Below are 23,171 nucleotides of genomic sequence, written 5' to 3'. Positions count from 1 at the left end.
AAGGTCGCAGGTTTTGGGGTCCATAAAAGCACAACAGATGTTGTTATTTCATCTCTTGTTATTTGGTAGAGAATAGGAAGAGATAATTTAGGATTTCCCGCCTTTGGAAAGCTTGATTGGATGAAGGTGAGCAGATGCACTGGGGAGCCCTTGCCAACAACCTGCCTTGTTCCGACCCTGATAAATAAATGTAACTGCAAGTTACAATAGAAATGTGCCTGTCCACACCACTGCCTGTTCATTGCTGGAATGAATGCTTTGCACATTCACAAAATAGTCACATCCCAGATTTTAAAAACTGCACAAAAAGGAATAGCACAAGAAATGCTGAAATGCAACAATGAAGGAAAAAAGTCTGAGCATTCCCTGTCATAACTAAGTGAACAAATCATGGCATCTCCCAAGATGTGTGAAAAATAGAGGAATTGCATTTTTATTTTCTAAAAGCAGCCTGACCTGGTCTGTGCCTAAAATCAAGCCTGCGTTACTTTTTATTCTCTTAGTCTCTCCCTTTAAAAAGCTGTCTGTTTTTATCTGATATTTGATGGTTGAATCTGTACGTCTTTCTGTCGTGCCCAAAGGACAGAGCAGAACCTTTAAGTTTATTCACAACTAGACCTATTTGCAGGGGGAATAATAGCTAATGGCTAGTTGAAATATGATAAATGTAAACTTAATTTGAAGCTGTTCTTTCTGGGGGTGGACCTGCAGCTTCTTGAACTCTGCTGCAGCACCGTTTTTGTTTTGACCTCGTAATGCAGATGAACCTGCTGGCAAAGATTTCTATTCCACACTCCTTCTGTTTGTCCAATAGGTTTCTGTTGAGAATGGGTCACGGTCCTTTCGATGATTGTGGGTAAGGGAGAGAAGGAGGAAGGAAGGAAGGGAAAGGAGGGAAGAGGGAGGGAAGGAAGGAAGGAAGGATGGAAGAGGGAGGGAAGGAAGGAAGGATGGAAGAGGGAGGAAGGGAAGGAAGGGAAGGAGAGAGGCAGGGAAAGGGGGGAAGGAGGAAGGGAGGGAGGGAGGAAGGGCAAGTGAGATGAGCAAAAGCTGGATCAGAGCTTTTTGGTGGTGTTGGTGACTCTTAGCTCAGGTTTCAGGGAGAGAAGAGAATGCAGCCGCAAGGATAACTGTGCTGATGGGTTGGGGTATGAAGCAGCAGGGGCCAGTGAGCAAAGAGATTGAACGAGTCCCCCTCCAGAACTTTGCAGGTGTTCCTTTGGGTTCCTCCTTCCTGGGCTGCTGGACGACTGCTTTTGCAGCACTCAATTCAAGCCCTCACATGACCCTTCAGCCCAGGGAGAGGTCAGGGTGAAAAGCAGACTCCTAGGCTGCAGTCACAGATGATGAGACAAATCACATGGGGGGGAGGGGGGAGAAGTCATGGCTTGATCCAGAATCTGTTGGAAGATTGTCAAAAATATCTGTGTAAGCTGGGCTGAGGTGCTCCTTGGAGACGCACAGGATGTAAACAGGATGAAGCCCTTCTAAGAGATTGTTGGTAAGCAGATGCTAGGAGGTGCAGAGTACTGACCCCTGCTGGACCAGCCAGGAACTGCTCTGCGGTGGGTTTTCAGCAACAGAGCCCTGGCACAATACCCCCCGCCGCCGCCTCGCCCACCCACAGCCACCTGTCAAAAGCTTCATCCCACGTTCTGGTGGCAAATTATTTTGGCTTCGCTTGCTGAGTTGCCCTCCCCCACTCCCAACCTGCAAAAGGAATCTCAATCCCTTCCAGAAATGGAAGTTTGGACAAAGACCTTCTCCCTAGGAAAGGCAGCTGAGGGGTCCATGGCGCTCTCCAAGCTCAGTTGCTATCCTTGCATTTCATTACTCAAACTAGGGATCATCATCCGTGCTAGTTTTAAGAAGAAGCTGCTTTTAAAGAGTATTGTGAACTCAAATGGAATGTCCCGAAGGTTGTGTGGTGAGTATAAGCGTGGCCCCACGGCACCACCAGGCCAGACAGTGCGGCTGAGAAGGCTTGGTTGTGACCCTCCTGCTAACTCTGTTTCCTTTCCTTCCCCCTCTCGCTCGCAGGCACATACCAAGGCCAGTGGGCCGGAGGGATGCGTCAGGGCTACGGCGTTCGGCAGAGTGTCCCATACGGCATGGCTGCGGTTATCCGGTCGCCATTAAGAACGTCGATCAACTCTTTGCGCAGCGAACACACCAACGGCACGGCATTGCACCCAGATGCGTCCCCTGCCGTGGCTGGGAGCCCCGCTGTCTCAAGGGGGGGATTTGTCCTGATGGCCCACAGTGACGCGGAGATCCTGAAGAGCAAGAAAAAGGGCCTCTTCCGGCGTTCCCTGCTGAGCGGCCTCAAGTTGCGCAAATCCGAGTCCAAGAGCTCTTTAGCCAGCCAGCGGAGCAAGCAGAGTTCCTTCCGAAGCGAGGCGGGCATGAGCACCGTCAGCTCCACCGCCAGCGATATCAACTCCACCATCAGCCTGGGCGAAGCCGAGACCGAGATCTCCGTCATCGAGGATGACATCGATGCCACCACCACGGAGGTTTACGTGGGCGAGTGGAAGAACGACAAGAGGTCCGGCTTCGGCATCAGCCAGCGCTCTGACGGCCTCAAGTACGAAGGGGAGTGGGCCACCAATAAGCGTCACGGCTACGGCTGCATGACCTTCCCCGACGGCACGAAGGAGGAGGGGAAGTATAAGCAGAACATTCTCGTCAGTGGCAAACGGAAGAACCTCATCCCCTTGAGGGCCAGCAAGATCCGCGAGAAGGTGGACCGTGCCGTGGAGGCGGCCGAACGGGCGGCCACCATCGCCAAGCAGAAGGCGGAGATTGCAGCTTCCAGGTAGGCTGTTGACAATGGCCTGGGCGGGGTTGACCAGCAAGGAGAAAGAGGAGGAGGAGGAGGACATGCGTTCTTGCGGTTAGAGTTTTTTGGAAGGCATGAGTTTGGGATCCACTCTTTAGATCCTCCAGAGAATCTGAGTTTGCAACATCTGGTGAATAGTGCTGATGGAGAACCGGTGGAGTTGTGCTTCCAGTAAGTTGGAGAAGGCTACATGTAGCTTTTTTGCTGAGTGGGTCAATGTGCACCTTGTAAGGTTCCTGGTCCTCTGGTGGCAGTCAACTGCAACCTGAACTCAGTTACGGAATCTAGCAGCCATATCGTAATAGCATCTCTTCTCCTCAGCTAGGAGACAAAAAGAAACAAGGGAACAGCAGCAGTTCCTTGAGTGGCATCATCTAAATCAGAGCTCGGAATCCATCACCGTCCGGGAACAATTTACTGGGAGGGATTCTTTCCCCCCTGATACAATCGCTGTCTGTGTTAAAACTTCCTGCTGGGTGTATCCTTTGCCTCAATCCATTCCAATCAACTAAAAACCCAGGTTTTATCCTTGGTGTTTTTCAATGGTGCAATGAACCAAATTCTACAGAGCAAGGAGTGTGCAGGCTAGCTACTTCTTGGGCAATTCTTTTGCTCAGCGTAATGGTCAGGAATCGATTGCTTGGGGTTTGTAAGAATGGAGGAGAGGACCTTGCATTGAGATCACCCATGCTCCATCTTTTGCATTTGCCCTGCCTGGAGAAATTGGGGCTCTGCTTCTCCCCTCAGGGCCTGAAAATCCCAGGAGCAGATAAGTAATATAAAAGACACACAGCGCTGCATCCTAAGTTTTTTGGGAAAGTGTGTAGGGTGTTTTAGAGTGCAGGTTCTACGGCAGAATTAGCACCAGTAATTTAACTTCTTGTCCCAAGTCAGTGGGAAATTGTGCCATCGACAACATTTCAGCAATGCAATCAGGGATGTTAATTTAAGGAGGCAGAATGGCCATGCCTGGCTTCCAGATGGGCAGTTGAATATTCCCAGTTTCTTTCTGTTAGCACTTAACAGGTGGTGGCATTAATAGCAATATTATCATGCACGACAGTTGTCAAAGCCTTTGGATGTGTGAATAAGTAATGTAAGAAAAGAAGTGCTCTCTCTCTCTCTCTCTCTCTCTCTCTCTCTCTCCCTCCCTCCCTCCCTCCCTCCCTCTCCCTCTCCCTCTCCCTCTCCCTCTCCCTCTCTCTCTCTCTCTTGCACCACCCACTAGCAAGCACGTAATCTTACTTGGTCACTACAGAACTTGGATTAACGGGAAGCATATTTGAAGTTCTTCCATTCTGAATGATTGAGAGAGAAGGACACCCATTTACAGCTAACAGTAATAGAGAAAAGTACTCTCAACAAGAGAATAAATGTAGATACACCTTCTTCCTCCTAGAGCAATACTAAGTATAAAGTCCGTATTCTGGTTTGGGCAATATCTGTCTAAGGTTGCATGTGTGGAAGAAGCTCAAGACTCAATTGAGGTGATTAGAAAGAGTCACAGTATCCCATCTTGATCTATTTTAGAGGGGGGAGGGAGTGTCCATTAAGGCAGGCACTGAAATGGGATGGAGACTTGGTCGCCATCTTCCAACACTTGAAGGGATGAGCACATATAAAGTGTTGTTTGTCAATCTCCCAGCATTGCAAATGAGTTGCGTTTCAGAAACATGAAGCTCATCTAGCATTTGCTAACCCTCTTTCTGGCAGCTTCTTCACAAGGACCTCTCTGACATTATCCCGTGCCAGTCTGGACATTCAGACAACCCCAAGAGAATTGAATGGAGATACAAACACAACGGAGAACTGTATGAATGGCGCATAGATAAGAGGGCATCTCTGGCTGGGTTACCTCAGAAGAGGCTGGGTCCACCTGTCGGTCTGCCTTTGCTGTCTTTAAGACTTGTGGACTTCGACCCCCAGAATTCTTCAGACAGCCCTGAAGGAATCCTGGGAGTTGAAGTCCACAAGTCTTAATGATGCCAAGTTTGGTGACCAATGTCGATGGCACCCTAAAGAGGGCGAGACAAAGGCCTGCAATTGCTGGCGAAGAAGAGGCTCACAGCAGCTTTGGCTTTTCGGCAGACCCTGAGAAATGTTGTTTTTCCGAAGCTGCCACAATCCGGAAGGTCGGGGATGGGACACCTGCGGAAGGACACCTTCCCAGACGGCAGGTGTTCCCTGACAGGCGATACCCCCCCCCCCCGGGAAGGGCAGGCGGCTCTTTTCTCAATGCATACTAGCCCAGCAGAGGAGTGGGTTGGAAAAGGCTCCATTTCCCCCCAACCCCAGTGAAATAAGCTGCTCTGCTTGCTCCCGTGCAGAGCTCCCCCTCCTCCTCTCCTTCCCTCCCCCTCCCCCTCCTCGTTCGTTCGCTGCTACAGAATACCAAAATAGTGCTGCAGGGTTTGCCCATCCTTGGTGGCGGCGCCTGATCGGGAAGAAAAACCTGATGGGTGGGGACGACTGGGCAGCCTTTGCCGATTGGATTCGCTCTCCCGGTCCCCAGAACGAGGCGTGGGGTGCAGCGTATGGGGTCGGCCCTGAAGAGGTTGGTAGCGGGGCGAAGGAGGGAGCGTTTGGCGCAGAACGTTCTGTCCCTGCGCTCTCTGGGTGTTTTTCAACAACAAGGCCAGATGGAAACCAGCAGAAGTGGAGCAGTGGGGTAGCGAGACAGGAAGGAGGCAGGCAGAGGCTCTGGTGATTCATCCTTGGCGAGGCGCTCCTGTTCCGGAGAAGGAGGTCAAGGCGGGGAAAGGGAAAGGGCCAGCCATGTGCAAGAGAGAGAAATGAGGTTCTTCACACCCCCCCAAAACACACACACACACACACACACATCTGGGACAATCCTCCTGCTCCTCCTCTTCTCTTCCTCCTCCAGCAATCCTTTTCTTATGGCTTCTTTTCCTTCTCCTATTGTTTCACCTCCTCCTCCTCGCTCTCTGCCAGGCCGTCTTTCCTGCTGTCTCAGCCCTCATCCACCCCACGCCCAGCTTGGCACGACAAGGCTGCTCAGACAGCCTCCCTTATGGCGGGCCCTCAGCTGCCAATCCTGCCACTTGGGTTTCAGGGAGGAAAGACCGGGTGGGCCCTGGGGGAAGAGGCTTCCTCCGAGGAGAAGGAGAGTCAGCCCCTGTCAAGAATCAGGCTCAGATCCTATCCTTGGTTTGAATCCAGAGGGGCCTTCATTTGTTTTGTGAGTGTGAGCTTCCAGAGTCAACTAGCCACTCTAGGAATTTCCCCCAACCTGGCATTCTGCAGATGTTTTAACGGCAAACACCTGGAATCTTTTGCAACGCAGGGCATGTTGCTCTTCTGGAATTTTCAGAAAGTTGTAGTCAAATGCCCGTACAATAAGTAGAGATGCATTGACTCCATCATCATTGTCATCTAATTCCAAAATTATGTGCATATACATACAAATGGTGAAATAAATACGCTAACAATATGAAAATAGGGGCTATCAATGAGCTTCACACCAGCCCCTTTTAGCTCAGGGTGTCCTGCGAAGTCATCCAAATGCTTGATTTATGGTTGCATATTTCATATAAACCCAGAGAGAGGAACTAAATCATGCTGGACATCGTGCACCCTACTATTAACAAACTTCTTAATAATGCCGTGATATATTTCCGAAAGAGATTAATTAATTTTTTTTGGGGGGGGGAACCTTGGAAAGATGGAAGAGCTAACCCAGACCGGCTATAGTGCTTAAGGCAGATGGCTCAAGTCAAACCAGGTGAAGATCCGTCTGGTGCAGATGCATTTTGATTCCAGAGCTGCTTTTGGGCTGCGTAAATCCTTTTCTCCTTCCTCCTTTTCTTTCCTCCTTCCTCCTTGTCCTGCTATTGCCGCAGCTTTTGCTATCCAAAGACCAGAGACAGTAAACTGCCTTTCCTGCCACTTGAAAGAGAAGAAGAGCTCACCCCGTCAAGGTGCTTGTTTTCAGGCAACTTGGCAGAAGCCTGTGCATTTCTGCTTTTCTCTCCTCTCCTCTCCTCTCCTCCCTCCTTTTGGAAGGATGATAAATGGGGGCACCTTCCAAATAGGTTGGGATGGCGGCTTCCAGAAATTCTGGGGTGCATCCACCTCAGGGATTCCTTTGCGGAAAGTTGCTTTAAGACAGAATTTGGGAGGCTTTTCCGAAGTTGCTGAAAGGCAGTTGCTTTCCAGAAAGACCTATTGGGCTGTTGACTTTTTGGACCTGGTTTTAGGGTCTAAAAACCAGAAGGAGTTTGTTCTGATCACCAACTGCCTTAATGAGGGACACCATCACTGGAAACAGAGCCTCTGTATAAGCTTTGCTCCTTCCTAAGGAGGTTTGCCTTCTAGAAGCGGGTTGTGTCTAATTCAACTTTAGGTTACATCGAACGTGCTCTGCAGTGGGAGGAAAAGATAGCTGGCCCCGGGATTCTTAGGTAATCCAGGTAATTAAAGGCTTTGCCCTCAGACCCAGCTTAGCTAGATAATGAACGCCAATCCCTTTGAGTACCCTTGTAATGTTGTGGCTTGTCAAGGTGGCATCATGCGATGCTTGGCAGCCCACTGGGTTCAACAAGAAATGCATTCGACGAGGAGGATACAACGCCCGAGCTCTTGGGTGTGTTCCAAACACAGTCAGCCAACTTACTCAAAGAGTTCCCAAAGAGTTGGTCAAGTTTAAAGGTTTTTTTTCACCCTTTGGAGGGATGGGCAAATCAGCCTGTTTGTGAGCTCTTGTGCGTGTTGGTGTAGATTCTAGGGTTCCCAACCAGGAGTGCTTGCACCCACTAGGGGTGCAAGACGATATTCTAGGTGGTGCAAAAACCTAGGTTTAGAAGTTTCAGAATTATGGTGTCTATGCATAATTATATGCATATAATTATTTACTCTTGTAAGGGGTGCAAGAATATGTCGCAGAATTCCCCAACCAGCTGGGACTTGAAGTCCACCCATCTTAAAGCTGCTGTGGTTGAGGAAACACCAGATTAGAGGATCCAGCCCAGTTTGCTTCTACTGTTATCTGTTATTTGGGGGGGGGGGGGGAATGGTGTGCAAAAATGGATTTAAGTTCAGATTTAGAAACATATTTTCACTCTATGTTCTCTCAAACTTTTTTTGTAATGATCTGTTTTGCAACTCCAAAGCTGTATTTGAGCATTTGGAAAGCATAAAAGCCAGGAGATGACTAAATCTTTATCAAATTATTTCAGAAACTGCCGATGTCAGAATCATCCAACACTCCAAACTGCAGGCCTCCAGATGCAACAAACAGTAATACAGAATTGCTCATATAAGGAAAACATTGGCTACCCGCTGCCTTTACAGGTGCAGGAGCCTAGTCGGTTAGAACATAGAAGGTAACGTAGGATATGAGTGATTCAGGTTAATAAATCATGACCCAATTCACACTTCATGCTAGGTTGTGGCCATTCAATAGTTACTGAGGAGCAGAAGGTGCAGGTGTCAATAATTCATAATTTATTTCCTGTTGGAAAAAAAAGATAATGAAGACTAGACTCCTAAAATGTTATAAGAGGCTAGTGGTCATGATCAAGGAAAGATTCAACCTAGAAATAAGGAGAAATTTCCTGACAGAACTATCAACCACTGAAACAGAAGTTGCCTTCAGAGGTTGTGGGAGCTTCATCACTGGAGGCTTCAAGAAGAGACTGGACTGGGAATTTTCAGAAATGGTGTAGGGTCTCCTGCTTGGGCAGGAGGTTGGACTAGATGACTTACAAGGTCCCTTCCAACTCTGTTAATCTAATCTAATCTATACATCCCTTCATGGCACAGGTCTATGGGACATCTGTCTCCAAGATCATCCAGCAATATCTGACAGGGTTAGTGTGTGCCCCATGTCCCAAAAATTACTTCTACCACTAGGAAAAGAAACTGAAATAGGAGGACAAAAACATGTCTATAAAGTCAAGTAGAGGTTCAGACCATCATCTTCATCATGGGGGGAGGAAAGGTATTCGGCATAAAGAACAGCCATGATGGTGCTTTTCAAGAGAGGTAGCAATGATTTTGCAGATGGGTGTCTGTCCTCCTATTTCAGAGTCTTCTCCATCACCCACCTGTCAAATATTGTTGGATAAGGAGAGATCCTTGGAGGCAGACCACAGATATCCAGACCTGTGCCATGAAGGTCTTGATAGAGAATGACCACCCACACCCCTTGCAAGACTATGCCTTGTTTAGCTATAGTTTATTAATGAAACCGCAGTTGGCTGGGTGTAGTTGACTTGCTAAGCTATAAGTCATTGTTTGTCAACCACACATAACACAGAGAACCAAAGTGAAGTAAGGCTTAGCATGTTGGTGGTCTTGGGTTAGGGTCAAGGCTCTAGGGTTAGGGAGCTAAAGATCTGGTACTGAAAGAAGTTTCCAATGTACAGTATATGGAATCTTAGAAGTAATTTGGACCATACAACCCAAGTAGGATGTTTTTTTGCATAAAAGTTGGCACAGTGTGGGGTGGCATATGCAATTCCTGTATTTTTCTAAGGATTCCCATATCATTTGTTCTCGGTCCCAAGCATTTACATTGGCCCTGCAGATCTGTTTTCTGCAATAGCTGTATAAAACATGTTGCTCCACTCCACCTTGGGATGTAACAATGGGAAAGAAAGCAGAAGATCCAGAAGAAATCTACCCAGCTTGACTTAATTCACGAGCTTCTCCTTGTTAGCATCTGATATTGTGTAAAAAGCCAGTGCAGATGAAAAAGATTGTCCTTGCAGATGCACCCTCAGTGGCTTGATTTCCTGTCCCTCCAGACATTTCCTGTGTATAATTTTTCCTGCCTGCCTTGTCTTAATCAGTCATTTCTTTGATGCCCTTGATAGTGTTTCATTAGAAGTGACAGATGGTGGGAAATGCAAGTTCCTCTCCAGATGTTAATTAAGTTGCAATCTGTAAATAACCAATACAGACATATTCGGTTACACAGGTTTTGCATGGCAGAGCTGTCATCACGAAATAACCCCAAACCAGCTCCTTGTGTTCTGAACCCCACTCACATCTCCTGCTGAACATGTGCTTCAGAGGAGCGTCACTATGATATGAACATACATTTGTGCTTAACGGATGTGACTAGAGACCACCCAATGTGCACTTTGGCATAAAGCTACCTAGGGAGACTGCTTCTTAACTCGTCCCGATTCCCCTATTAAGGCTTTCATGCTGGGCTTAAAAGTGCTCCCACAGGAAACGCACCTGGGCGCATATTTTTCATATACTGGGACGGAGAGAAAGACTCCATGTTACTTTTTAGATGGAGGTTGAGTGATGTTCCCCCATCGCTCCACGTCTCCTGAATGTTGCTTCATCTTATGCTGAGCACATACAGGTGACTCATCCTGAGCTGAAAGTCACAAAAGAATTTGCAGCATAGGCCAACACACCTTCTCTCTGAGTTACATAGGTCGTCTTCTTTCATTCACATTTAATTTCACCTTCAATCAAAGATACAATCATCTAAGCCCATGTTTCTCAACCTTGGCAACTTTCAAGGAGTGTGAACTTCAACTCCTAAAATTTTTGAAGTCCGCACGTCTTAAATGTGTTCAGGTTGAGAAACACTAGTCTAAGCTAATCAAACAAGCATAAACTTCATTTCCCTCTTTCACTGTGTCTAACAATACAGGTCTGACGTTAAATGGATGATGAGATATGTATTTGATTTATTCTGATTTTAAGAATGAGCAGGAAATACACATTGGTTTAAACTTTAAAAGAGAGAGAGAGATTGCAATCCCATTGATGGGATCTTGAGAAGAACCCGTTATGTCCTAATGAAAGTCTACTGTGAATGGCATAGATGCTCTGAGAGACCAGAAAAGTCTGGGCCAACATGGCAGCATCAGCACGCTTGCAGTGAGAAGCCTCCATGATGGAACATGATAACCCCATCCCGCCAAAGTCCCTGTCACTGAGAACCATTCTGTTCTTCACAGTAACTTACTAGATGCCCAGGAGAAGCAGTGGCACCCAGCACATCCCCCAACAACTGTTACTGAGAAAGAGGCTATTTCTGAGGTCACCTGTTCCTATCTTTATCCTCCATAGATTTGCCTAGCCTAGGTTGGAGGAGAACCCTTCCATCTTGTACCAGTGAGTTCCATAAGTAGATCCCTATAGCTGATGTTCCAGGTATACTAGGAGATGGATTCTGGTAAAGATGGGAGAGAAAAGTCTATGGATGTCTGAGAGCATCATTTTCTGAAAAAGCCACCTGGCATCTGAGCTGCTTTGCACGCTCTCCAGCCTGCCTCCACAGCATCAATTAAGACAAGTCAATTGTCAACCAAGAAGCCAAACAGCCTTGGCTGTTTGAAATTCAGGGCACTGGCTTCCCTGTCTGGTTTCAGAGTGCCAGAGCAGATGTTTGTGCCATGCCAGAGGTTGCATTAGCTGCTTTTCCTTTCCTAATTAGAAATCCAGCTAAGGTCCTCGTTCCAGGGAGCGAGCAGGGAATAATAGCACAGTGATAATGATATACGAGATTTGGAAATTGTCTACAGAAAGTTAATGGCGCTAGCTAATGGTGTTCTTCCAAAACCTGATATTTGATTACTAGTTTAATAAATTATTGATTAGGTGCTGATGGCAATCTGCTGAGAATTGGATGAGGTCATAAATGTAGTTAAAGGTGGAATTTCAAAGGTGGGGCGGGACTTACCAGACAGTGGAGGTCTTTGAGTAGGTGGAAACTGAACTGCATGGATGGAAATATCCGGCTTCTGACTTCTCAAAAGCCCCTCCCTCATAATTATGCAGCTAGTACTTCCTGCAGGGCAGGAAGTTCCAATGCCTACACTTTTGGAATATTATTTCAATTCTTTTTCCCCCTTCCCTGATATGCATTCTGAGGTCTATAGGCCCATGTATTTACAGTGACCAGTGAGAGTCACTTACCTGGTTCATAAGTAATGTTGTATCTCTAATGTTGCTTCCTTTTGGCATTGACTGATATTACGATAGTCAAAACGTCAACAAATCATGGCTGAACTCAACTCTTGGTTGCAGTTCCATAGCACACTAATCTTGATCATGACTTGTTGACTTTTGACTCCACGTGATATTTAAAACCTAGCCAACCTGGTTTGTATATCATGGTCCATGTCATTGTCTTGTACGTGAACCAGCCAAGTATTGTTGGTCAGGGAATATATGATGTGCTTCCAGGTAAAATACTGTTGGTTGAGAAAAGACACAATACATGGTGTAGTAGCCTTCATGAATTAGCTCTTTGTAAGGGTCATGTATTACTTTCTAGCTTCATATCGTGTTAATCCAGATAGTTGTGGCATATTCAGCAATCAGCTGTGAAAAGAACTATGATTTGAGATGCTTTCTGAACCAGACCCTACTGTACGGTCCAAGAGTTAAGGGTGGAGAGACTACCAATTCCAAATCACAGGTTATTGGTGTGAAAAAGGGTCTCTGGTGTTTCCCAAGCAAGGCCGTGGGAACCAACAGCTGCTTTCTCCTCCCTTTGCCCCCCGCTCCCCCCCCAGGGATCCCAGTGAAACAAGGCAGCCTTCTTGCATTTTTCCTCCTCCTGAACGGATGGCTCCTTATGTCAGCAGGCAGAAGCCAACCTCTGCATTGGCAATGAATAATTCATCTCCCGCCAGTCTTTTTGCACCAAAGGCCAGGATGATCAAGCTACCTTTCTCCATGGATGGCTTCCAGAGAGAGCCAGAGAGGATGGCCCTGAAGCTGGACAAGAACTCCTGGATCCTGGGCTCTCCTCTTGTCTTCTGTTCCTCGCCACGGCTCCCTCTCTGATCTCAAGCCTGCTTTGCCTCCCCATCCCTCCTCCTAAGCATCCAGATTCTGTGCCTCTAAACAGTCAACAGTGGCTCAGTCTAAATTTGGAGGTAAAACCTCCCCCACTGTGGGCTTCTCTCCTCCTCCTCCTCCTCCTCCTCCCTTCCTTCCTGCCTTCGGTGGCTTTGTTTCCAAGAGAGCTCTCTAGGAAAAAGAGATGGTTTTTGTGCATTTGGTTCTCGCAGGAGTTCCTGCACCTGTGGCCTCTTCTGTCCCATCTCTAGGGGAACCGCCTGCCATCAGTCTGAGACCCTTCAAAGAGGAAAGTTTGCCCAGATTGGGCTACCAAAGGTTGGACCACAAAGATACCGTGAGCAACCGGTGGGTGAAAGGCTCTTCTGCCTGATGGCCTTTTTCTCTGAATGTCTATGGCAGAGGTCTCCAAACTTGGCAACTTTAAGATTAGTGGACTTCTACTCCCAGAATTCTGGGAGTTGGAAGTCCACAAGTCTTAAAGAGGCCGAGTCTGGGGACGCCTGGTCTATGGAGATTCTCCGTCGTTCCTGGTTCGGATTCTGGTTTCAAAGAAAAACCAGAAAGTCCAGTTGCCTCTTGAAAAAGCACCTTGGGGGTTTTTCTCTGAAGCTGCATTGCAAGCAAAGCATCTGTGGAGATTGTCCATCCTCCAGGTCATGATTGTCCCAAAGGTGCTTTTCCAAAAGGCAGCTGGACTTTTTTGTTCTGATTTTCTTTTTCTTTGAAAACCTTTTGCTTCTCATCCAAAAAGCTGAAGGAATTTTACATCCTGAACTGAAGAAGCTTCTTGGATGAGAAGCGAAACGTTTTCAAGGCAAAATACAAAACAGTCCAGTTGTCTTTTGGGAAAACACCTTTTGGACATTGAAAGCAAAGATCGATTCCAGTGGCCCACTTTGGAATTCGCTGGCTGGAGAATTCTGGGAGTTGAAGTCCACCCATCTTAAAATTGCCAAGGTTGAGGAACACTGATCTAATGTATTCCTTTTGCAAAATGATCCTACGTTTACATGAAGCAGGAACAGGATTATTAGGTGAGGGCAGTCCACCCATCATCAGCTCTATTCCTTTCCCACCACAAATATCCGGCGGCTGGTTATTATATCACCATCATATCAGTGAACAGTCGCTCAATGAGGACTTCCTGTAGAATCAAGCAGACCCTTGCTAATGGCCTCCAATCATTTGGCTCGAGTGCCAGTGCGTCTTTACCTCAAGGAGAAAGAATCGCATGGCTACTGATCCATCACAAGAGAAAACAAATTAATTTTAGCCTGCAGGCATACATTATATAATTTGCCTTAGGAAGGATCATTCAGCTGTAGTAAGGGAAGGATGGAACTGGTATGAATTGTACGTGATGCTGATTTTCATCTGTGGGACTGATTTGTACATCCAGGGAAAAAAACCCACATGGGCGAGATCTGATGTGGGACTGGGCCAGTAGCATTTTAGAGCATAAGGAGAGTCTGCAGCCCTGGATGTTCTCTCATGGCTCTCATGGAAACTGCTGCAGGTAGAAAAACAGGTGTCTATGCCAGGTTGAAGGATAGCAACCTTATTTTTTCACCTCTTAGACCGATCTTCTTTCCCGTAAAGACCTCCCTGCAACTGAGTTACAGGCATTGATCCATGGGACTTGACCAGAAGGTCAAGAAAGGGGCTAGACGTTGAACTCTAGGGCTCTGGGTTGAACTAGCCAGGCAAGTTGATGGTGCACGGAGTAAATCTGGCTAGATCTCTGTCCTCCTCTCCTCCATCCAGCAGCCGTAGCCTTAAAGTCAAATGTTGTCCAGCCTTTTGAGTGTCCTTGATTTGTTAAATTTTGAACTGTTTTCATAACTGTTGTGATTCAGACATTTGCACTGTGCTCTTGTCACCTGTCTGTTTCTTTTTTTTCCCCTCCCTCATCCCCATGATAATTCCTGATTCCTGATTGGCTTTGATCCAATTCCTTCAAATCTGTAATTATGCTAGTCTGCAGAGCCCACCATTCCTCTTCTGTGCTTTGGGTGAAATTTGGAAAGTGTCTTCTTGTTGATTCTATATTTAGGTACATTCTTGATGATAAAATTTGCAGGGAAAGTATTGTGATCAGGTGTGTGCTGGAAAAAGTAACTCTACCTATACGCAGGCCTAAGTACATTTCTTCACTGTGATTTTTTGCCAAGAAATTCCAGCAGTTTGTGTGTTCTCTTTTCTGCTCACGGCCTTCCTTTCCAGTTGTTGGCGTCCTCCTGCTCATTGACCCAAGCCAGACGCCATAACCGTTCATACCTTTGTCTTTCCGTCTCTCACAGGACCTCCCATTCGCGGGCGAAGGCCGATGCCGCCTTGACAGCAGCACAGAAATCTCAGGAGGAAGCGCGGGTTGCTAGGATCACTGCCAAAGACTTTTCACCTTCCTTCCAGCACCGGGAAAACGGTCAGTACAACTGGGAGAACCTCTGCAGAACCTTGGACAGGGTTAGGGTTACCTTTTCTCTTGTCCCCACGGCAGGGCCATCATCCCACAGCATGGAGCAAGCCACTGTTTTGTGGATTCCTCCTTGTTTTTCCATTTGGAGAAATGGTGAACATCTTGATTCCCTGTTGCTTGTCTTGTCTTTTCCTTTCCTTTCTTTTCTTTTCTGTCCTTTCCTTTTCCTTTCCTTTCCTTTTTTCAAGAACGGGGTACGTCTCCCCAGTGCTAATCATCAGAGCAGCATGGTGGGTGGGGCTGAAGCCCAACCACTGCTCAGAGCACAAAGGCGTCTCGTGGATCTGATGTGATTCATTAGCAATTGCCCATTTACGTACAGTCTAATTTTCTGGACTCTGGGAGATTGAGAATCATGAACACTAAAACATAAGCTGATGAAAAAGAGAACCTGAAATAACGGTGCAAGATTTATTCCTTTGGAGTGGAACAAGTCACATCCGAAACCGCAGCCCAAGTCACTGCAAAGCTCTCATAATTAAACAGCGTTTAGAGACCGAATCCAAACGGGTCGTAGCAGCCCTTGCGGAGAGTCAGGATCACGGTTCTGCAGAGGCTTTTGGTATAAAGGCCGGCCTTGCTCCGTGCCTGTGTATCTGTCTTCTTGGGCAGGGCCAAAAATAGGACGGGAGAAAAGATGTAAGCCGCCTTCTTTAAGCAACCCACTAATTAATACACGTCTGCCGCAACAAACAATGCTAGTCTTTGCACCGAGCTGAAGGCTTGTGCTAACTTAGTGAAAAACGGAAGATTTAAGTAGTTTTAAGCCAGGGTTCTTTATCTCCCTGTCCTTTGGGCTATTAAGGCTTTGACAAGTCATTTCGCATTGTGCTCAGCTGTGGGTGCGGAGTGTAGATACGTACATAATCTACCCAAACAAGCGACCTCTAGAAAATGCTTCCCCCTTGGGACTTTACTTGCAAGCAGGGCTGGTTCTCCAATGGAAGGGATTTATTCCTTAAACTGCAAATACAAAAAAAAAAGGACTGGAATTTGACCACCAGGTAAGGGTCAGAAAAGTCGAGACTGTGGTTGTGATTGACGAGACTGAAACTCTGCCTGTTTTCGATGGCTGTCTGATGCGCCGCGTGAAGTGAGCATAGCTCAAAATGCCTTTGAATACAGTTTGTTAGCTGGAAAAGGTATTTCCCAACTCTTTTGATCTCCACTGAAAATGTGTGCCAAATGCTACCCTACCTGTAGATGAATAAGTCAAAAAAATGGGTACAAGCATCTTCTTTGAGTCTTGTTTTCATCACAGTTTAGCGGTCTGCTAACTTTTCCAGTGCCAACTATGCCTAACAGCTTCAACATTTTCTTTTCCATTTCTTTTTCTTTTTCTTTTTAATAGACATTTTCCCCCATTTATTTGCCAAGACCATTTGAAGAATGTGGCAGAAATGTCACTTTAATTACTTATTCATTTATTTTCTAGAGAAAGTTCTGGAGAAACCATGCGGATCCTTTTGTGAAATTTTGATTGGTCCTAACCAATGTATTGCCGTGCAAATGCTGGTATCCCCTACAGGTCCTTAAGTAATTTTGGAAAAAAATAGGCAGGGTTGAGTCTGGTTGATATTTGGAAAGAAAACCAGGAGGGTATTCAGAAGTGACTGCAGGCCAGAAAGCAAATGTTCAAATCCCGGAAGACAGCCGTGGCAAACTATTTTCCTACTGGTCCTAAAACAGCTCACGGAAGTGTGCGTGGAGCTACCGAGGGCTTAAGCTAAACTGAAGAGTCTATTTTTTTTTTAAAAAAGCACAACTATTAAGACTGGATTCCTCCCTTCCCCTGGAGAAATACAGCGATGATTGTATATTATCTTCAGAAAATCTTTTGGTGAGAAGCGTTTCATGAAAATGAGTGAGGCCGTTAAACTGGTGGTTTCAAAGCTATCTCGAGACCCTTAGTTGTGTCTGTACAACAGGCTAACACTCTCTTTGCATCAGTTACCAAGATTTCTGCTTGACCTAGAACATGGGCAGGTGCTCTCCTGCCTCCTCCTGCCCTGACAACAGGAAAGGGGTCCTTATGGAATGACGACCTTGTTGCTCATCTTCTGATTCTTGTCCAAAGGTGCTTTTTCAAGGGGCAACTGGACTTTCTGGTTTTTCTTTGAAGACGCTTTGCTTGGATGAGAAGCGAAACGTCTTCAAAGGAGAAAACCTAGAAAGTCCAGTTGTGTCTTGAAAAAGCACCTTTGGGACAACCATGACCTGGACACCTCCTGCTCCTTGTTCACCTTCTGCTCCTTGTTCCATCTTCCAGGGCTTGAGTGTCAGAGGCCAAAGCACCAGCATTCAAGCGACGAGATCGAGGTCCTTTCTACAGGGACTCCCCTGCAGCAGGAAAGCCCAGAACTCTACAGGAAAGGAACCACGCTTTCGGACCTCACGCCTGATGACAGCCCTCTCCGAAGCTTCCCTGCCAGCCCCTCCTCATCCCCACCTCTGGGTCCTTCCTGTCGGAACAAGAATGCCCACTTCACCAGACAGGTCTCCGTGGACGAGGAGAGGGGTGGGGAAATCCAGATGTTGTTGGAGGGACGCAGTAGGGAGTTCATGAGGCCTAACAGCTGGGGCGAAGACAAGGAGGGCGGGCCTCATGGGATAAGAGGTGGGGTCTTGCGCAGCGGCCAAGTGGAAGACCACCGAGGCCGGAGCAGTGGTGGGCACAAGCACGGCACCGCCAATCACAAACCCCGGGAGAGGTGGGCAGACCCTCCAACCATGGTTTCGTGGACTTATCACCGCCCACACCACCATGGCTCGGGGAGCAACAAGCTCTCGGAGCTGGACGAGGAGAAGCTGAGCAACTACGAGATGGAGATGAAGCCCCTCATGAGGATGGACTCTTACATGCAAGAGATGCAGTCCCAAAAAAGGCATCATCACGGCAAAATGGGTCTCAGCAAGAACCTGGCTGAAGAGCCGCGTCCTGGGGAAGAGCGGGGCTTTGGTGTCCAGAGGCTGAGGTCAACCTCCCAGAACAAGGAGAACTTCAGGCCAGTATCCTCTGGTGAGCCAGCAGTGCAGAAACTAGAGAGCCTGAGGTTCGGGGATAAAGGTGAACCCCGGCTGTTGAGGTGGGACTTAACTTGCTCTCCACCACAGAAATCCTTACCCGTTGCACTAGAATCAGAGGAGGAAAATGGAGATGAGCTCAAATCCAGCGCGGTAAGTGGAGCACTCTGGATGGGCTTGTCTGTGAGACTTCCTAAGTAGTGACGCGGAAGCCCTTGGGTGGATGAGGTCCCTGGCTATGAGGAGTAGGCCACGTGAGAGACGCCGGGCTCTGCATGCACACGAAGTATGTGTCCATGCATACTTTGTATGTATGTGAGCAGCCACTTGCATGCTACGCTTGCAATTATTGATTCGTTTTCTCACTAATTTTATATCTTAAACTTTTAATTTACCTTCTGATTCTTTACTCAAACCAAATGATGTTCTCTACTCTAACTAAAATAAGGAGCACAGAATAAGAGGTTTTGGCTGTCTTTATTATGGCCTCTGCGATGGTTCACAGTGAGACTTCTTGTGTGGAATTTTGGAGGCAACACAGGTATCAGCCACCTTTGGGTTGGGCACAGGGGCAAACTGAAAGCAGCCTCATCTTTTCATGTGCACATTAGGGGACAATAATCAGCTGCCTTAAAACTGTCCCTTCCCGCTTAAACACCCTCAGGATGTCTGCTTAGCAACTTAGCGGACGCCCTTAGACTGGTGAGGTGGCTTGTATTTGCATCCCACAAGCAACCAAGGTAGAATGTGGTTTGTTGATGGTCTGGGGTGGAATATATAACTTTCAAGTCATCCCCCATCATCTTTCTCATCAAAGAATATTGGAGGCAAGCAGGTTTGCCCTCCCCTCGGTGGTGTCCTTGTTCAGGGCTAGTTTGTTTGTCTCTGTTTTTTTCCATCATTTGTAGCAACCAATTGGGGGGGGGGGTGTCTAATTTAAAAACAAAGGCTGTTGGACATGATTCTTACAAATAAGAATCAAAGAATTTGCCTACTGTGCAAGGTAGGCAAACTGAGAATCCTCCTCTTCCTCCTCCTTTTTTGATTTTGTTAATAAAAATAAATAAACGAAGCAGTTTTCTTAGAATAAGTTAGGGGTCTCCAACCTTGGCAACTTTAAGACTTGTGGACTTCCACTCCCAGAATTTGCTGGCTGAGAAATTCTGGGAGTTGAAGTCCACAAGTCTTAAAGTTGCAAGGTTGGAGACCCCTGGAATAGGTAGGACCATGCAGTATTCTTAGCAGTGGCTTTTGAATGGATTGCCTTGGTTTACGGAGCAATGAGAGCTCCCAGTAGCCCTTGTTCCTCTGCCAATGGCCAAATCGTGGATCTGTGTGTGCCCAGGGGTTCTTTCAGCTACAATAGTTGGATGGCCAAGCAAAGTGCTGCAATGTGTTGGAAGTCTAGGCTATGTCTCATATTCTATATACATAGGAATGTCAAATAAGGCTAAACTTGATTTGGTCTATCCAATGAGCCAGCCCTGAGCTCCGAGCCCCTTTTCAGGGAAAGCTTTGGGGAATGACTGCCGGACTTCGCTTTGAGTTTGTGTCAAGTATAAACTACCCCTTGTGTTTACTCTGGACTCCTCAGAGCTTGTCAGGTGGCTTATTTATTTATTCCACTTACGTACTGCCAAATCCACTAGCCCAGTGCCTGTCCTTTTAGTAGTGTTTGGAAAGAGTGCCCACTTCGATGTGAGTTGGGCTTTTAGCCCTCGGGAGGTGGCCCTGGGGAATTTCAAATCTGACCTTGGTTTGTTCAAAGTTCCCCAGTCTGGAAACTTAGAACCTAGAAGAGAAAGAGAAGAACAAGAAACAGGAGAGAGTTATGAGGGGTGGTCTCCTTGTATGGCTCCCCCATTTCAGAACTGCGTTTCGCATCATCACTCCCTATACAAGGACAGGGACATCCTTGTGGCCCACCCGTCCTCCTAAAACATCACTTCCCACCTCCTCCTCTTTTACACCTGGCTGAAAGGCTGTTCCTGCTTCCATCCTGATGGGTTGTTTTGCAACGGCTGAGTTCGTGGTGCAATCTGGCATGGTTCTGCTCACAATCAGTCTGGCCGGTGCACCTGGAGCCTTTGCGAGCCCCCGTGTTGCAGCAGAGGGAGGTTTCAGCCCCAGCCTCCCAGGTGGGATCCGGATGTTTAGAGCACTTCCGGAGTTGGCGAAGGAAAACTCCAGCAGGTCCATTGTAGTTTGTGTAAAGTCTTCTCCCTTTGCCAGCCTTGGAGACCAGGAAATAGGGATGATTTATGCTAAACCGAAAGGCTGCAAGTATAGATTGAAGGGACAGGCGGATTCTTTAAAGGCTGGTAGGCAGATGGTCAAAGGGATGTGCATCTACCTGGATAAAGCCAAACTTGGGCAGCCAGGTATTGCAGAGCGGGGGAAGAGGCGTGTGAGCTGTTGATCTGGTTGGCCAGCTTCCTTGCAGTGTGTTGCTATGCAGCAACAAGGATGTTTTCCTACGCTGGAAAAGGGGAGTACGTCTCTTCTCTTCTCTCTCTCTCTCTCTCTCACACACACACACACACTCTGCCAGATCCCTTCCTCTTGAAATACCAATCCTGCAGATATGTGTAAGGAAACTCCTCGAAGGCTTCTGCAGGTAGACGCAGCAGCTATTTCGTGGTTCTACGTGCTTTGCTACCCAAAGCTGCTCCTTCTCCTGGATGGTGAGAGAGAGCAATGCTGTAAAACCCAAACCCTCCCATTTGGAGAGGGGGCAGATTTCCCAGAGCCTCCTTTTCGCTCGCCCAAACTCGGGAAGGGAATCTCTCTGGTGGAGAATTTGGGCACTCTTGAGAGTATCTTGTGGGCGTTCTCGCAAAATGGCGCAAAATAACTCCTGAACCAAAGCAAGGCGCAGACGTTTCGTCCTGCCTCTTGGCTTCTACTGCCCAAACCCTGAATGTGGATTATTTGACTTTGGTGAACATGATATAACAACTCGGCCTCTGTGGCACCTGGCTTAAGTTGTCTATGTTAAGTTCTGGGTCAACGGGGCTTCTTCAACCAATCACGGTTTAATGCAATGCATGAAGCTTCTCTGTTCCATCTTCCGCAGTGGAAACAGGGTGGCTACGTCACAACTGAAAAAGTTGAGGGGGACAATCTCCAGGACAATCTCTAAGGATCACGTTAAGGGATAGTTGAGCAGGGGGCGGTGAAGAAAGGCAGAGACCTTCTAAGGAGGGAACCCAACAAACCCTTCCATTGGATTGGACGGTGTTTTCAACCTTGGCCACTTGAAGATGTGGACTTCAACTCCCAGAATTCCCCAGCCAGCCCACAGTTGAAGACCACAACCTTGAAGTCTGGGAGTTGAAGTCCACCACCAAGTAGTCAAAGTTGAAAAACCCTGGGACTTGGGAATCATTGGTTCTGGGGTCCCCCTGAGATGTGGAAATTCCAGCAGACATTGACCACCTCTCCCCCCCCCCAATAATCTGATCACCATGATCTGGGGGTCCGCCTATAATCCTCTCCCTCTTTTTCTTTCCTCTGTTTCAGGGTTCAGCTCCCATCCTAGTCGTCATGGTGATCTTGTTAAACATTGGAGTCGCCATTTTGTTTATTAACTTTTTCATCTAAACCGAGACTGTCTTGTTTGCAAAACTCCAACCGGTTAATAATTAATTAATTAAAAACAACAACAAAAAACCCGCCCCCAAGCGGTTTGAAAATGGGGATAATGCTGCGAGAGACCCAACGGGAGAACGATGCCGTCGTTTCGAACTGTCCCGCGACAACTTTCCAGTCTTTTCACAGAAGATCCACCATGGGTTGAGTCTCACTCACAGTTTGCCTTTTTCCCCCCCACCCCCACCCCGTCCCCTTCCTAGGTAACGTTTTTGGATTTCAGCCCAAAATTCTTTGCTTGCACAATCCTTTTGCTGTGTGGCATGGCAGAATGGTAGCAGCAGCAGCATTCCCGCCCCTCCCAGCACCAGACAGGACGGAGAAAAGCGTTCCTCCGCGCGGAGTTAGCCAGATCCAGGAAAGTGGTCCCATGTGAATTGCCTCCATCTTCAGACGCTTAATTCAAGGCAACGTTCGGAGAAATGTGGCGGTCCTGGCATTGCTTGGTGAGGTGCACGGTGGCGTCTTTTGAGAAAATCCCGGTGTTCGCATTGAGCTGGGAAAGTGTGAGCGGCCAAAACAGAGAACGGCCCGAGCAGGTGGCACTCAAAGGGTGATGTCGATGGTGGAGAACCATTTCTTGAATCATTTAAACAGCCATATCCAGCACAAGAGTCTTAAGGCCTTCGCCCTCCTCCTCCTCCTCCTCCAAAATATTTTTTCCACCCAATGAGTTAAAATCATTCGTTGCCCCAGGCAACAACAGAAAATTATTTATGTTATTTATTTCTAAACTTTATTGGCCACCCGTCTTACCAAAGTTTTGCATAAAGTCACCTGCAGGATGCTGAGGCTCAGGTAAAAAACCTGTATCTATAAAGTGCACAATCTCTTTTTCTTTTCTTTTTCTTTTAAATCTCGTTCAACACGTTTTTTCATCCTTTCCAGCAGGTGTTTAACATAGACCCAGAAAGGTTTTCTTTTGTTGTGAAAGATGACCAAGGTTTTCCAGGAAGCGCATCCTCCAGATTGCCAAGGAGTCGGCCCCCCACTCTATGGGGAACGATGCTTGAATGTGTCCCCCCCTCCCCCCAAGAGCCACCGTGGCACCGCGAGGAACGGGGCACGACGGGCATCCCTTCTTCCATCTTGCCATGAGCCATTTCCAGATGTCCCGCTTGGCCTCGGAGCATGTAATAGTTTTGCATTTTGTCTGCAGGATGTATATTCCAGCTTCCGACATAATCCCTGTACAAAAAAAGGAAAAGAAAACAAAAAAAAAAAACCAAAACCAAAACTAGAGAACAACAACGAAAACAACAACGAAAACATTGTCAACAACAGCCTCTGAGTATGTAATGCTCTTTTTATAATTTGTTTTCTCTCCTCTATGTATCACTTAATTTTGGTATGGTTCAAAACATCTTTATAAGA

At 47.2% G+C, this 23,171-nt stretch overlaps 1 protein-coding gene across 7 annotated transcripts in view; it reads left to right on the top strand.

Moving 5' to 3' along the window:
• JPH3 (junctophilin 3) overlaps positions 1 to 23,171 on the top strand; it is a 43,873-nt gene extending 20,702 nt beyond the window's left edge. For 2 of the 7 annotated variants that reach the window (XM_087971382.1, XM_026686289.2), the window contains exons 2-5: positions 2,041 to 2,818; positions 14,944 to 15,068; positions 17,392 to 18,299; positions 21,669 to 23,171. In XM_087971382.1, coding sequence (XP_087827508.1) covers positions 2,041 to 2,818; positions 14,944 to 15,068; positions 17,392 to 18,299; positions 21,669 to 21,749 — 1,892 coding nt within the window. In that variant the 3' untranslated portion in view covers positions 21,750 to 23,171. The remainder of the gene's footprint in view (positions 1 to 2,040; positions 2,819 to 14,943; positions 15,069 to 17,391; positions 18,300 to 21,668) is intronic. The other 5 variants (XR_015750603.1, XR_015750602.1, XR_015750600.1 and 2 more) reach the window with 5 other exon arrangements.

The sequence above is a fragment of the Notechis scutatus genome, chromosome 9, assembly GCF_049901735.1.
Source record: "Notechis scutatus isolate UNSWTSFEM ecotype Mainland chromosome 9, rNotScu1.2, whole genome shotgun sequence".
NCBI classification, from domain to species: domain Eukaryota; kingdom Metazoa; phylum Chordata; class Lepidosauria; order Squamata; family Elapidae; genus Notechis; species Notechis scutatus.
The sequence above is the reverse complement of the archived record's forward strand: the minus strand, read 5'-3'. Positions and strand labels throughout refer to the sequence as shown.